Source organism: Pangasianodon hypophthalmus, chromosome 27 (assembly GCF_027358585.1).
Source record: "Pangasianodon hypophthalmus isolate fPanHyp1 chromosome 27, fPanHyp1.pri, whole genome shotgun sequence".
Lineage (NCBI taxonomy): Eukaryota > Metazoa > Chordata > Actinopteri > Siluriformes > Pangasiidae > Pangasianodon > Pangasianodon hypophthalmus.
Window position 1 is genome coordinate 14820270 of NC_069736.1, and position 16723 is coordinate 14836992.

Here is a 16723-nt window from a genome sequence, read left to right on the forward strand (position 1 = left end):
GAAACTCAGTAAAATCCCACTTCAGAAGTGCTCTCATCGTTTTTCATGACAAGTAAAAAAAAAAACCTGATATTTCTATTGAAACTGGTTTTCGTCCTTTAAGTGCATTTAAAGGTGCTGTTTGTAATCCGGTGAAGTGTTTCTAGACATGTGAAAATAATATCATTTCAAAGATACATTAAAAAAAAAACATCTATTTGCTAAATTTCCTTACAATGAATTTGGTTAGCTTCTTCATTTCAGGCTTGTGTTTAGATCGTTTCTGGCCCTGAAAAAAACACTGCTGAAAATAAAGCCCATGAGGTGTGAATAGTTTCAGCAAGAGGGTGGAATAGATGTGTTGAAGGAAAAGACTTAAAAAAAAAAACTTGTAATTGCAATTTGCAAACGCAGACAGCAGAGAGATCTAAAAATTCAAACTGCCACTTTAAAGTCATAATAAAGTCCATTGGATCTCAATGTATTTAATTGTTATTACAACTTTATGTAGTTTCTAAATGTCTGGAACAAGGTTTTGGCTAGATTTCTGTTCAAAAGGTAATTTCTCACTAAATATATCAATAAATTTGCCAAAAATCTTGTAGGTCCCAGCTCCTGTGGCTATGCTCAAGCATTTACAAATTACAAATTACCCATCATTACACTCTATTGCACCCGAGTATTTATGAATAATAATTTTTGACAATGCTAGTAGTAGCTGTTAATTTGTTTCCACTTTATTGATTTTTTTATGAAACTGCTATGCTGGAATTAGTATTCATCGGTCACTCTGTTCTTATGCAATTAACCATTTTATTTACCGTCGTGTCAAATCCTGTGGTTTATACATCTAGGCAGCATTAAACAGCGTATATATATATATATATATATATATATATATATCTGTCAAAGGTCTGATTTAAAAGATAACTGATGATCTGTGCTCAGCAATCCCCCTCATAATTTGCCATTAGAGGGTATAAAATGTGTAATTGAGCTTTATGGCAAACAGCTCCACCTGGTGAACATCACAATTCATTAAACATTAATTATGGCACTTTGACACCTCTTTGGGTTTTGGTAAACATTTCGATTTATTTCATATTGCCTTGAAAGTTAAAAGCAGTGCAGCATTCATTTCGGTATCTGTTCTTTTTGGGTTATTGTACCCAACATTACTGATATATCTGATATATTTGACTTATGTTATTTAAAATTTTACATTTGTACATTAGAGTTAAGCTTATTTTCAATAACTGAAGCAGTGGCAATAAAAGAATAGGTAGAATATCTATCTATCTATCTATCTATCTATCTACCTAAATACACCCAAGTCTTATGAACCAAACGGCAGAAAATACTTGAGTAATTGTACTACTCCTCGTAGTACAATTAGAGTAGAGTAGAGTAATTGAATCCCCCTGGCCCTACCTAAGTAAAATTTTTCATTATACTGGAGTAAGCAAAGACTTGTATCAAATGATCTGTAACTTTTGCCTCTCTAGAAGGCATGAACTCGATCTAATTTGAAAATTAGAGACATGTTGACAAATGTTTTGCTAATTTGCTAGTTAACATTAACTGGCTATATTTAACTAAGTTAGCTTGTTTTCTTTGCTAATGCCAGGTGACACTACCATTGATTAAATAGCTAGCATTATTTGTTAGGCAGCAAGTTAACTTCTAGCTAATGGTAAATATTGCAAAATTAAACAGCAAAATAAAAACAAATCAAACAATTTTAGAGTATAGACTTACTTTTGGAATGAAAACATGACATTAATCAGTTTAGAAAATTTACCTTTCACTTTTTAATGCATTTAAAATGAGCAACTTTTTTACTTTCATTTGAGCACATTTTTGGCTGGATACACTTTTAATTGAGTAAGACTTTGACACATTATCTATACTTTGATTTAAGTATAATTTCTCAGTACTTCATCCACCCCTGTATAAACCTTTACTTTATTTACTGCTATGTACACTGTTTCGGCCAATGTTTGCCTATTAAGCCCCAATACCGCTTCTATAATATACTCTTTGGTAATAGTGTAGAAATTCTTTGATTACAGTCCAGGGAAAAAGGAGGAGATTAACTATAAAACAAGTCATACTGCTAGCTTGAATGCATTGTTTGCCCATTTTAGCATTTTTGATCAAAGTGGTTCTGTACAATTTCTCAAAGAAGTTATAATTTGTAAACCCAGACCAAAATGTACTTGTTTAACCTGACCTAATTTGAGTTATTTATCATATTTTACTATTTAGCCATTTTTTTCAACCTTTTTTCATGTAGTATATTTATACTTACAAATTTACTGTAAGTTCGTAATTGATGTATTGAGCTTTATTACAAATACAAATACTGTTCTATTTAAATAAAGATTATTACTACTATTATAATTTTATTATTATTATTATTATTAAAATTTGCAGTAGTAGTAATAGTACTATTAAAGAAAATTTTAACAGTTAAATCTTCAAATCAGACCGTTATCAGAAAAAGGTGATCAAATGTGAAAAATTTTAGTAAAACATTAATTTTTTAAAATTAAATCTCAGAGAGAATTAAAGACATCAAACTAGTTAGTAATCTTTTATGCTGTGCTTTAGCTCCCATATTTTTAGCCACATTGGCATTTGGCATTTCCCTAAAGCATCAGATATTCTGCATGCCATGAAATTCATACTGTTTCTCCACATTTTTTCACATTTTCTGCAGAGTGATGGTGTCCGGAGGGTTGGTTTGCACCGTGGTGATGACTGTGGTGGTTTTCTGGGGTAGGGTGGAAGTCTTGGTGTACCTCTTCTTCAGGTCTTGCTCGTATGCAGGGTTGTCGTAGGGGGATGGGTTCTTCAGGTGGTGCACATCGTAGCTGGGGATACGGAGGGATCCTATCACCGAAGGTTGACGCCTCGCCTCATATGACTGTGTTTTCACTTGGCGGCAGCAGCTGGAAGAGAAACCTTTCTGTCAGCCTTTCATATCAGAGTGACAGCATGGCTACAGGGGAAATTATCCTGCTTTTTTTTCTCTTTTGCACATAATTTGCATTTAACCCTTCCCTTAAGAACAAGACAAAACATGTGAAACCTGATTCAACAGCAGACTTTTGTAGCGTGTGGAGAACTTGGCTAATCTTTTATGGAATATTTATTAGACCTTATTAGAACATTTAGAACATTGAAGTACTTCCTTTTGAGAAAGCTATAACCAAAAATAGCAATATTTGTTATAATGAATGGACTTATTAAGAACATTTTGACATTATGCAAATGAGAACTAGACTCTTACATTCATCTATGTTAGACACATTAGACATGTCTGGTTGTCTGGAACAAAACTGGAAAAAAATGTCTAAAATGAACCTCATCTTGATCAGAAATTTTTGCAGCTGGTATAAACGGATTAGCATGGCTAAGCCCCCTGTCTTTCTAAGATAAAAGCTTTTGTTTTTGCATCCAAATCTGATTATTTGTTAATAAATGTCAAAAAAGTGGATTTTTGTAGAACCAAATGCAAGAGTACCACCACTGGTTGTAAGTAAAAACAAACAGATTGGTATGAAGAAATGAAGCTGGGACTCAGGCTGAGACTTTCTAGCCCAGACTGTAGATATATGTGGCATATGTCACAAGGTTTGTTCTCTATTTGCACTAATATTTTTCATCCTGCTTTACTGACACATCCAACAGTCCTCGGTGTAATGAACACGAATGAGGTAGGTTATTTATTCTATTCTATTCTATTCTATTCTTTTTTTTTGTCTAAAATGAAATTGGAGGAGAAAGGCGGATGGACTATATATCCAATCAAAGTACAAATTACACAAAAGGACAGACAACAGTATTTAGTTTTTTTTTTTTTTTCTGTTTAGAATGTTTGGTATTTGGAGGAAATACGACATGGACCCAGTGTAGAGAAAATTAAGATTGCAGCTGCCTACGTGCCTTTCAATGTGTTTAATATTTTGCCCCACATTGTTCTTTTCATAGCATCGATGAGACCTTGTGACATAATGCAGTACTCAAAACTAATACTTTCATTATCAAGCTATTGATAGATTTTAGCCTCCTATCTAATATTTTAACCAGCTGTCACTGGTAATATTAATAATTGTTAGTGGTTGACCTACCAGGCCAGTATCAAGGCAATGAGCAGCAATAGCAAAAGCAGAGCCGCAGCAACACAAAGAATTGCTGTGATCACCACCATTGCGGCAGACCTTCCAGCATAACCACTACCAAGACTGTCTGGATTTTTTACTGTGGAAACAAAACAGAGAAAAGATATGACCGAAAGTTTTATTGGCTTCATTTAAATGGCTCATGCCAAGGAATGGAATAGAGGACTAATGATTCCTTACTGGTTTGGAGAGTTATGTTTTCAGACCACTTTGTCTCTGCAACAAGTCCGTTGCCTGAATTGATAAGAAGATACTTAAAGCTAGGGAAAAAACAATAACAGAGCAGACAATGGCATGAAAATGATCACCAGACAGATACAAAATATGTTTAACCAACTAGAATGACTTCCAGAATGAAACAATATTGTAGAATAAGAGACTAAAACCTGGACTACCTCATAGTAGAGCCTTCAGGCAACACACCATTGCAGTTAGTAGTACTGCAAGCACCTTCTGCTCCAACTAGGAAATAGGAAGTAGTAGTACCAGAGACTGGGCAGCGAAAACTGTCCTGAGAACCAGTTTGGGTCACAAAGTAATTCATCATGCCAGGTTTGAAAGCAGTTGGGTACGGAGAGGAGGTGACGAAACTTGAAGAGCTTTTGTTGCTGTCAAATATGTTTGTTGCTATCAGGACGGAAAAAAAACACAGACACAATATTGGTTCATATCCGTGCTAAAGTTGCATTTTACCAAAAAAAAAAACTATAGGGATATATTAGCATGGTGCTAGTCATTAAGGAGAAAACAATGGAATGGGCTAAAGGAAATTAACATACTTCACTACTAGAAATTAAGATTTATTGAGGCTAATGATTAAAGGGACCATTAGGCTGTGAAATGCTTTAATAGAAATTTCATAAGAACACTTTGAAATGTTACCATATGGTTAGCTAACTTCAGGTGGAAGCTTGTTATAAGTTAGCATCAGGATATTTGTACTGATAGCTCGCATAAAATGTAAGGAAATTCAAAGAATTGAGAGACATTTCATTAGTATTATGTTGTAAAAAAAAAAAGGCTAAAACTCCACCCCTTTGCTGTACTTTATCCATTTGTCACTTTTCATCACAGCAAAATTTCCTTTTCCATTGTAAATGTGTTAGATTATAATTTTCCTTTCATTTAAGTTTTAAAAAAACTCTCACCCGAGCTCAGTGCAGCCACCAGCCACACGTTACATGGGTTTGCCGCAGTACAGGTTGGGTCAGTGACACTGTCAAAGAAACAAAATGGCTTCTGAAGGTACACAGTTTTAGTAGTGACTGGTACGGCCACATCTAACGAAGGAGTTGGTGTGAATTCAACCAAAGCTGTTGAACAAAATGAACATGGTTAACTAGACAGGTTAAGACTTGGCTAGGTTAGAAACTTCATATTCTAGGCCCTACTGGAAATTAAATAATAAATATTAGTAATGCTTTACACCAAGGTTCCCAATAGATATCACATTCAACCTTTGCCAGTTGATTGCTGATATTCTTACATGATATTACCTGATATTCAGGAATATGTTGAGCAAATTTCCACAAATACATGATAGAGTGGCTGAGGTCACCCTGTATATACATTTTTCAGTATAAAATCTAAGGTAAATTCAGCAATAATTAATATTTTGGAAAGTTCTGTTATAGTATATCCTTCTAATTAGGAATGAACATGTAAAATTTCATGAATTCAGCTCCTCTAGAAACTGAGAATTTTGGTTACGAATATATAAAAAAAAATGAATTTAAGAAATATGGTTTTAATGTGTCTTCACTTTAGTTAGTGTGCTTTGTAAGGTTTATAAAGGTTTTAAAGGAAGTTGACATGTTTATCATAGTGACACATAACGACATATACATCAGCAAACAAGCTTTTCAGGGATATATGACATGATATGATTGTGTAAGAGGGTGGGGATTAAAGCATTCCTAAAAGTTGCTAAGTTTGAGATAATATAGTCGTCAAAAGTGGGACAAAAACAGTTAAATTAACTTTTTTTTTAATATACTTTTATAGCTACAGTTTATGAGAAAACGTTATAGATGCAATTTATCCAGAAACCTTAAAAACTTATTGACAAAAACTGTCATTTCTACTTGTAGTGTCTTGCCATAACTAACTGCATTAGTTAACATTAGCACATGTCAACATTAGCTGTAATAAACCATGAGCAACATTAACAAATTCACCAAAGTGCGCACATTTTTAATTGGTGCATTTTTAATTGGTGCTCAGTGTTTCAATGTTTCAACGTTAGTTGTATACCCAAGTACTGGCTAAGGTTTAATTATGAATAATCAGGACTAAAAATAAGTCTAATTGTTTTTTTTACTTGACTTAATAAGAAGTAAATTAGCAAAAAAAACAAAAAAAACAAATTACAGCATGTTCCTAAATTTTAATAATGTTCCTTTTAATAACTACAAATGTTAATTGAAGGGTGTACAACCTGCCCATTAAGGGCTGAATTTTATTTATGGATGCTGATTTTTTGACATGTTTGGTTTATTATTTCAAAAAAAAAAGTTAGGGTCAGTTAAGATAACCTTAAATTAAAAAACTATACTAACAGACAAGTGTATCACTCCAGTACATGCACTACGTCATCTATTCTGAAGTATTATTTAGTACAGCATTGTATGGTTTTGGATGTTTTTATCATTACATCATATTGTCCATTATAACTGTCGACCTGAATACTGTGGCTGTTTACTTTTCACCTGTTGATGTGGTTTGTCATTGCTAAGAATGGAGTGTTAACATACAAGTTCAGTCTTGTCTTGAGTTTCTGTCAGTGTTCAATTTATAACAGCTTCTTTCTCACAGTCAGCATGTTTGAAGACTGAGCAGTGAGCATATGAGAATCTAGGATTTGATAAATACTATATATTTTAAAACCAAAATTTTAAAATATAACAAAATGTAGCAAAATTTGAATTCCACAAACAAAACCACCCAAACAATTACACACATTTAGGTGTCATAATTAGCAGACAGGGATTGGTGAATACCACTCCCAGTTCATGGTTTAGATGACATGATATTTTGTGGTAATTAAAAGATGAGGATTACCGAAACAATATGTCAAAAATGTATGCCATCATAGGTGGGGTAGTGTTTTGAGCGAATATTTAGTATGGGAGTGTATGATTTATTATGTGGCCAAAATGACTGAACGGTTAACCCAAACAGGATGAACCTGGAAGGACAAAAGGCTCTGCATGGTAAAGTGATGACTGTACACCAAAATGAGACTTTTGAGAGAGTGTGTGGAACTCTTGACTTACCAGTATGGATTTTTATGTGTAAATGAAAGGAAAAGCCAGCATTAAGTGCCACCAGAACTCTACTTAATTCTACAAGGTCCCAGAACTGTGCACCATTCTTCCAAATTACATTCCCTGAATATTCCACGCCACTCCAAAATCTCCCATAAGAGTTCAATCTGGTGACTATGAGGCCATAGTATATGATTTACTTCATATATATATATATATATATAAACTGTTGTCACAAAGTAGGAAGCACACCGTTGTATAGAATGTCTTTGCATGCTGTAGCATTAAGATTTTTCTTCACTGGAAATAAGGGGTTTCTGTGCACAAAGTGAGCTCCATGAAGACATGGCTTGCCAAGGTTGGAGTGGAAGAATTCAAGTGGCCTGCACAGAGCCCTGACCTCAACCCCATGAACACTTTTGGGATGAACTGGAACACTGACTGCACCCCAGACCTCCTCACACAACATCTGCGCCCAACCTCACAAATGCTCTTGTGGTTGAATGAGCACAAATCCCCACAGCCACACTCCAAAATCTAGTGGAAAGCCTTCCTAGAAGAGTGGAGGTTATTATAACAGCAAAGCAGGGACTAATTCTGGAATGGGATGTTCAACAAGAACATATGGGTGTGACAGTCAGGTGTCCATAAACTTTTGGCAGTATCGTATAGATAGATAGATAGATAGCTAGATAGATAGATAGATAGATAGATAGATAGATAGATAGATAGATAAAGAGGCATATATAATAATTAGATACAATAATTAAATAAATCTAATAAGAATTTTTAAATATAAGAAGATTTGTTAAAATGTTATAGGGCCTTTATGTTTCTCCCAGATGGACAAAGTCATATATAGATAGAGAGCGAGAGAGAGAGAGAGAGAGAGAGAGAGAGAGAGAGACAGTATATATAACATGCATATGTTTTTCTTTCACAAGCTATATACAGATATAGCAAGAAAAAATAATCTTAGAAATAAAGTATTCTAAGAGTTTAAAGTATTCTAAAATTAAAGGTTAAAGGGGGTTCTAGAGCATTTGCCTTTCCCCGAGATGGACAAACACAAGAACTATTGAAGGTGCTAAATAAATTTTGGTTCCTTATTTTTGGTCATAAATTTCTATTCTGAGCCTGATTCACAAAATGTGCATTTGGCTTTCTTCCTAATCAGAAACAGTGAGAAGTGGAATTTTATCTGTATAAACAGTGCTTCCATTGCAATTACCTGCTGTCACAAAACTTATATGTTGACTATAACCACATGTAAGTCAACTTCCAGGATGAAAAACTAAATGACTAAATAAAAAGAATAAAAACCCAAATACAGCATTTTTTAGTAATAAAGGAAAAGAATACTCACTGCTTGCATAGATCTCAAGGAGTATCATACACACCAAACAGACTACTAGGAAGGCCTTCATTCTGGAGAACAGCAGTAAGGACACTCTGTTCTTCTTGTAATAAAATGCTGTGTGAATCAAACCTGGCAGGTTCTACCACTTAAAAGCCTTTCCATTAAATTTCATCCCTCCCATGGTAAGGGAGGAGAACAGTTAAAGGGAGTGGAGTGTGTGTGTGTGTGTGTTTGTGTGTATGTAGTGGAAACTGGGAGGTGCAAATGACATTGTCCTGACAAATCAAAGGATGGTTCAACTCCTTTTTGTAAGTTTAACCTACACTCTCGTCATGGGGCCATGGGCAAAGCCCTGAAGCCTGAAGACTTGCTTTCTAAATCATCAAACCACAAGTAGTTCCAACCGTGTGAACAAGAGACACTTGACACCAGAGTGGAAAAGGCTTTCTGAGACTGTAAACACACAAACATTTGTAGCTAAAAGGGCAAGTCAGAGTTCGCTGTTTGTTTTATTCCTCAACAAGATGTACAAATAATGGTGGAGATGATTTACTTAAGGAAGTAATGACATCCATTGAGTCTTCCAGAATGGGTGATGGAACTGCACCGCTTCCTCGTGCAACATTGTGATGAATGCATAAATAAAAATAACAAATAACAAAAAGAATTTTTTATAGAATTTCACCTAGCCTTCCACATATTCATCAGTCAAACTCAGCAGATGTAGTGAGATCATCGAGTTGAATTAAAAGGGATGGGTGAAACCAGCTTGTCCAGGGCCTGCATAGACACAGCACCACTGTTTATGATGACTCAGATTTGCTGGAAAAAAAAAAAAACTCTAGCTAAGCTGAAATCAGAGTCAAAGTCAGAGCAGTGAAACAGGATAGACCAACATGCAGTGGGCTGGCCTCCTGAAGAGAAGAATGTGCATAAACGTAAATAAATGCAGTGGACAAATCTAGTTTCTTATCATTGATGAATATAACTGTTGATATGGTGAAGATTTCTGTAAGGAGATATAACGTTTATGTAACGTTTATGGAAGGTGTCTGCAGTGTCAGTGCTTTATTACAGTCAGAAATTTTCTTCTCCGCAGGAGAGAGAACTTTGCAGTTTCTCGGTAACATGACAGGCTGCATTTTTTTTTTTACTTATTAATTTCAAGAGACAGAGGGTGGGGACAAAACAACTGTTTATAGTGTTTATAGCTGTTACAACATAATTGATAACAGGAAATGTTTAGTAGGCATTCCACAACATTAAATGCATCTATAAATAGATAAGGTGCTTGTCGGACGCTCTGAGAAAGAAGAATCTCATGCCTCAGTCTCTGTCTTCCAAATGCTACAGCTCCGCTTTGGTCTTGGCGCAGAGGTTGGTATCGGCACTGCTCGTATCCATGCTCGTGGACCCGTAGGCCTGGAGGGGCTTCTCACCACCAAGTGGGTTCTGCAAGGAGATGTCCACCCCTGTCATGGTTTGGCTCTGTTGATGTTCCCAGCTTTAGTGCTGTGCTTATGTGAGAAATAAAATAGATTTAAAAAAGAAAAAAAAAAGCTGAAGCATCTACCAATTGAACGATGATCCTGTTGGGTGAATATTGGTACGACGCCAAAGTGGCTTTACTGCCTGCTCTTTGAGTGTGTTTTTGTGCTTCAAATAACTTGCATTATGATGGAATTGCCCACCAGTTCGACTCCAGCCGTGATCGAGGCGAGAAGTTCTCATTCGAGTTAGGAAAAGGTCAGGTGCTTAAAGCATGGGATATCGGTGTTGAGACAATGCGCTTTGGTGAAATCTGCCTTTGGATTTGAGCTTCTAAAGGCATTCCTGTGCTGGGTCACAGTGAGGGCATCTGCCATGTCTATGTTGACCATGAAGCCAGCATAGACAAAGTCACAAAAACTGTCAGAGACTCAAAATGCGATTACCCTGCAGCCTGCAATGCTATGGAAACCCTGCTAGTTCACAGAGATGTGCTTCGAACTCAGTACTTCAAAGATGGCAAATATAAGCAGGCGGTCGTGCAGTATAAGAGCATCGTGTCGTGGCTGGAGCATGAGTCCAGCCTGCAGGGCGAGGAGGAAGAGAAAGCCAAAGCCTTGAGACTGGCGGCTTACCTCAGCCTGGCCATGTGCTACCTAAAACTACAGGAGCCCAGCCCTGCCCTCGAGAACTGTGACAAGGCACTGGAACTGGATGCAAATAATGAAAAAGCTTTGTTCAGGCGAGGAGAAGCGCAGTATAAAGTATGGCGTGTTGTTGTTTTATTAATAAAAAAATGTAAACTAGTAAAATAGCTATGCTGTTAGAAGAATGATTCTTGGAAAATAACTAACTTTAGGGTGGTAACAGTAACCCTGCGCTTGATTATGTTCCTATAACAGCACACCCCTTACATTTCATTCCTTACATTACCTTTGGTTATAGAAACAGTTCTGGAAACAGTCATTTGCTGGCCAAATGTATTAATGAACTTAATAGCCTCCTTCTGACTGAACCCAGTGCTATTGATGGTACATTTAAGCATTCACAACGACAGTATTTTTTTTAATGTTAGATGTTAGCACACATCTATTATACAAAAACCCCTGAATCGAACAGCACTTATATTCACAACCTCCCAGTTTTTCAGATTTTCGCTGCTTCATTTAGCACACATTTCCAATTTCGTGGTTCAATTAAAAAAAAAAATTAATAAATACACACACACACACACACACACACACACACACACACAAGAATTAAAATATGCAAAACTCTCTTGCGAGGATTCCTAAGCATCAAGTCAGAGCAGCTATAACCTTGTCTTTATGTCCTCTGGTTATTGTGGTTAAACTAAGCCTGAAGTGGAAGCTTTGCTTGACTTCTAAAAAGTTAGGAAATGAAACATTTTGTTTCTTGTGCAAGCATAGCTTTGGGAAACAAATCTCATTAGAAGAATTGTCTTTTCATGTCATGCATTTAAAACACAATTTTCCCACTCTCTCTGAAAGAAAACAAATCATGTTAATACAAAGCAATACGATTAACTGCTGGGTTTGTGATGTTTATTAAAAATATAGTATGTACAATTCAAGAAAAAAAAAGAACATTCTTGAGAAGAAATACAATGTCCAGTATTTTTCTACAGGTCCTATTTGTCCATTCCATTCTGAGCTTTTTTATAAAAGTCTGTTCTCCATGTTTAAAGGTGTTTCAAACTCTTTCAATGGAATTTAGGACCATGGTGCTTCCCTGATAAGATTCTTCAGGAGTCACCTCTTTCCCATGACAAAGCTGGGCTCCTCAGCATCATCCTCCCGTTCATTCGTTTCCTCCTCTTCCTCCTCCTTCTCGCTCGCTGAGGACTCCTCCTCCTCATCAGATTCTGAGGAGACATATGTATCAGTTAATACATATGTTAATACACAGAGCAGTCTGTGTAGGTGTCAAAGAATTAAATATGAAATAATATGGGAAAGATTTGTCATACCTGCTTGGGTCTTCTCCTGTTTGGCTTTCTTGGCCATCAACTTTTTCTGTTTGAGCTTCTCCCTAAACAAGAAAAGTAAAAAAAAAGGCTGTATTTCTTCTGCTAAACTCTATAGTACCTTTTTTTTATATTTGCCAATCCTACTTTATTAAGTTCTTTAAAAAAAAAAAAAAAAAGGCTTGGTTTTTTTTTGTTTTTTTTTTTAAACCATTTAAAAAAAAATTTTTTTTTAAACCATTTAAAAAAAAATTTTTTTTTAAACCATTTAAAATATTGCATCACTTTCCCTTTTTTACATTTTCTTTTGTCCTTTACAGTAACACTCATTCACATTAACATACACTGAACATACAACACACTCCAGAACTATAATATTGGCACCCTTCACAAACATTAATACTAAAGAGAAGAAAAAAAAAACTATGGCCAAGTATGAGCCTCCTGGCAGAGGCAACTATGCTTTGTGCTAAAATATATTATATATTTTTTTATTATTCAATAGATAGATATATTTTATTTTTATTTTTAAATAGATAGATAGATAGATAGATAGAATGATATCAGAATTGATGATGTCTTCTTAAGAGCACCTGAACCACCATCACACAGTCAAGAATAATTTTTATGAAGGGTGCCAATTAGGGCTGCACGATATTGAAGAAAAATGTGATAACTTGTTATATAATGCAATATGCGGTGTGATGAGTGTGTAAAATCAATTTAAATTATATATATTTGCGATTTGCATATCACAATATGTACATGTGTGATATTTGGATAATTTCAATATATTTTGCAGCCCTTGTGCCAATAATTCTGAAGGGCACTGTATGACAAGTGCTATGTATTTAAAAAAAAAAAAAATTACTAGGCAAATAATAATAATAATAATAATAATAATAATAAGAGTCAGTTTTTGACTATGTTTATGACTAAGAGTCAGTTGGCCGAATTTTTTTGGTTTTGTTTGAAAATTATTTCACTGAAGGGTTTTTTTTTTTTTTTGGAAACTCTCATTAGCACTGCTGGTTTTTTTTTTTTTAAACTCCTTAAAGTATAATGATAAACAACATGGCCACCTCTTCTTCCTGCGTTTGGCTGTCCTGTCCTCAGCAGCCTGCTGGTTTTCCTTCATTTTCTCCTGGTAGTCTTCATCCAGCTTTTGCTGAAGTAGGAGAATAATATAGCTGTGTTACGTTCTCAGGCAGTAAATACATTACTCACCTAAACTAGGATGCTGGGAACTGGTTTAAAAAAATATAACACAAGCACATGCAGCACTTGTAGATATTTCTACCGATTATAACAAGCAGATATTCCAGTTTCTTGTTGTCTCTCTTCATTTTATGAAAATAACATGTTTTAGCACCTAAGTCAACCAAACTTCTCATTTTACACTCAGCTAAAAACCTTTAGTTTCCAAAGTTAATTGTTAAACAAGGACTCTAGCTAAATATATTTCAGTGTGCTTCCCCAAACACACCCCTGTTTATTACAGTTCAAAACAGGGCCATCCTCACAGTTCTGCTCTGTGTGCTTGATCTGCACATAAAGCCCTATTCAGACTGGACTAGTTTTAGATATGGAGGTGGGATTATTAGTCCCATCATGTCAGTTTTTTTTTTTTTTTTTTTTTTTTTTAAACGTATGGAAAGACTACACACTGGTTTTCCTTCTATAACATGATCAGTAGAAATAACCCCAGGTAATATACATCACATGTGAATTGACTTGTTAGTAAAGATTCCATTATATTCCCTGGGGAGTTATTTATTTCTCTCTGTATTGCTATTCCATGATCATAACTTATAGTTCTTGAGATCTAAAGATAACAAAAGTTGTTTTCTCGAGATCATAACTTATAACTTTTTTTTTTTTTTTTTTTTATCTCGTGATGATAAATTTTTTTTGACATCACGTACGAGTAGCATACTAGCATTACGCTAGCATTACATCCTTGTGGAAAGTGGCACACTGTCATATATTAGTGTCATATATTTCTGAAGGTTTTTAATCACCATTTGTCTTGTGAGCCACAAACCAAATTGGCAGCATCTCTCCAACATCATGTGATAATCATGGAGATGTCCCAGACCCTCAGACTGGCTGACCACCCATTCAGGATCACTATAGTGTCCACGATCATCTGAGTCGCCTTCTCAAGTGACAGACACTAATTTGGAAACTGTCTAGCACTAATACTCATAATGAAGGATGAGTGGGTGATTGGCTGTTTGGGTAATTAGGTAGGAAGGTAGGTGTGTAGGTAGATATACTTTATTGATCGTAAAGGGGAAATTTGGGGGAAAATATAATGTAACTCCACAATGTAACCTTCATGCTCAAGATCGAACCCAGGAGCTCAGAGCTGTAAGGCAGAACCTCTACCACTGCACTACTTGTGGTAGTCCCTGAGTAAAGTAAAAACAGATCCACTCATCCATTATGTACATAGTGTAATGCCTAATAATGCATTTCAACATCATAAGAAAAATAAAAACACCCTTTGTTACCTAAAAAAACAACTGTTATCACAAGATCAGAACAAAAATAAGTTGTGAACTCGAGACAACAATACAGAAAAATATAAATAACTCATGGCCTTTCTGGACGTCCTTACATGTCAGAGGTAGAGCCAACATACTTATGGTCATGTGACCATATCATGTATATCATGAAGATGCTTACATACGTCTGGAAATCTAATCCCACCTGAACAATACTGAAGACAGGAATTTTAATTCCGGTCTAACTGACCATAAACCAACACTGGAACTTAGAAAGTTTAAAATATTTGACATGTTATCCGCACTGTTCTTGCTCACGTGAAGCTGATACCTTTTCAGACATCCGGTCCAGAAAGTCTTGTCTCTGATACTCGCGCCGCCTCAAGTGTCTGTAGACATGGAACTCACCGCTACCTGCTCCGGCACTGGAGCCTGTTTACGGACCACGTTATGATTATTAGACTCATAACAGATACACTCTGGTAACTAATATACTAACAGTCCATTCAGAACTACAAGGTGTCCCAAAAGTCTCATAACAGGGGACTATGTTTGCCAGCAGCACGTCGGTTGTGCCGTAGTCAGTGGACGTTCGCGGACGTCCATTTCTCGGTTGTTCGGCAACACTTCCAGTCTTTTTGCATTTTGTTAATAAGTTTGGCAGCAGTGTGGGGAGTGACGTGCTTGCCATGTTTCCTGTTAAAGTCCATCGTAACCTTTCGAGAGCATCCCAATTCAGTATGTTCTTCTTTTGTCAAAGGCATTCTTAAAGGTTATCTGAATATATATATATAATGTATGAAAAATTTTGGAAGACATCTTGTTTAAAAGTGTTCATTTGCCCTATGTATGGAGACTTTTGAGACACCCTGTGGATTTAAAATGTATATAGACAAGACAATAAAAATAAAATAAATAAATAATACGTTTCCGTTCATTTTCACCACCAGCTTTTGTGTGTGAGTTTTTTTTTTTTTTAAATACTCGATTAATACCGTGATACCGTCAAACCGATATATCATCGGTTATATTGTTCAGTAATAACCAATCAGCCAATCAAACCTACCCATGACGTCACGCACGAACTCTGGGGCCGAGCGAGGAGTCCATTCTTTCGGTCTTTCCGGTATCGGCGCCGGTTTATCCTGTAAAATATCATCACACCTTGTTGTGTCGTTGCGTTTCTAATTTCGGTTACCTCCCAAACCGCACACTACCGCTATCTAACTACAAGAGGCGCACTAACTTAACGCTAGAACTACTAAACATGCGTTTCGAGACGCAGCCTTGATGTTTATCTAACGAGCTAGTCAGCTAGCATGTGGCTAACTAGGTGAGGAAAAAACTCACCGGGTTGCGCATTAATTTCTCCAGTTTGAGCCGCTGCTCCTCTGCAGGACTTTTAGCGATTATTAAAGGCTGTGACTCCTTCTTTAAAGGTTTCCCCGGTTTCGAGTCTTTCTGAGCCGCCGCCATGTTTTCCGTCTGTCCGTCTTCTTCGGGTTAGTCAATAAATCCGGGCAATGAGATGAGCACACTGCCACCTAGCGGACAACCCGAGCTCTGCACTTCTCACCTCTCAAGACCAGCTGTATGTCCAAAACCACGCTGACTTACTATGTAGTGCACTATGTGGGGAGGTCCATATACTTTATTCAACTTCGTTTTCCAACATTTCTTCGAAGTGTAGTCGTAGCAGTGTTGACAAAGATGAGGTGAAAATCTTAAAAACCTTAAAAAATGCGGTATGGTGTACTTGAAATCACTTTTCGTGTGTACAGTTGAGGTCATAAGTTTAAATACGCCTTGGAGAATCTGCAAAATGTTAATTTTAAAAAAATAATAATAAGTGGGTTCATAAAAATTGCATTTTGTGTTTTACTTGTTACTGCCCTGAATAAGCTATTTCACGTAGCATATGTTTACATACTGTATAGTCCACAAGA

The 16723-nt window shown here is 36.0% G+C and overlaps 2 protein-coding genes across 2 annotated transcripts; both read right to left on the bottom strand.

The window, feature by feature from the left end:
- Positions 1-1762: 1762 nt before the first annotated feature.
- upk3b (uroplakin 3b) lies at positions 1763-8980 on the bottom strand. Its single transcript, XM_026921657.3, has 6 exons — positions 8799-8980; positions 5315-5479; positions 4562-4793; positions 4347-4426; positions 4116-4245; positions 1763-2933 (listed from the first exon to the last, which is right to left on the bottom strand). The coding sequence occupies exons 1-6, from the start codon at positions 8857-8859 to the stop codon at positions 2687-2689; spliced, it is 915 nt and encodes a 304-aa protein (XP_026777458.2). The 5' UTR covers positions 8860-8980; the 3' UTR covers positions 1763-2686.
- A 2848-nt stretch (positions 8981-11828) lies between these two features.
- Positions 11829-16316, bottom strand: prkrip1 (PRKR interacting protein 1). Its single transcript, XM_026921589.3, has 6 exons — positions 16128-16316; positions 15844-15922; positions 15109-15209; positions 13350-13435; positions 12271-12332; positions 11829-12165 (listed from the first exon to the last, which is right to left on the bottom strand). The coding sequence occupies exons 1-6, from the start codon at positions 16251-16253 to the stop codon at positions 12053-12055; spliced, it is 567 nt and encodes a 188-aa protein (XP_026777390.3). The 5' UTR covers positions 16254-16316; the 3' UTR covers positions 11829-12052.
- Between the last annotated feature and the right edge of the window lie 407 nt (positions 16317-16723).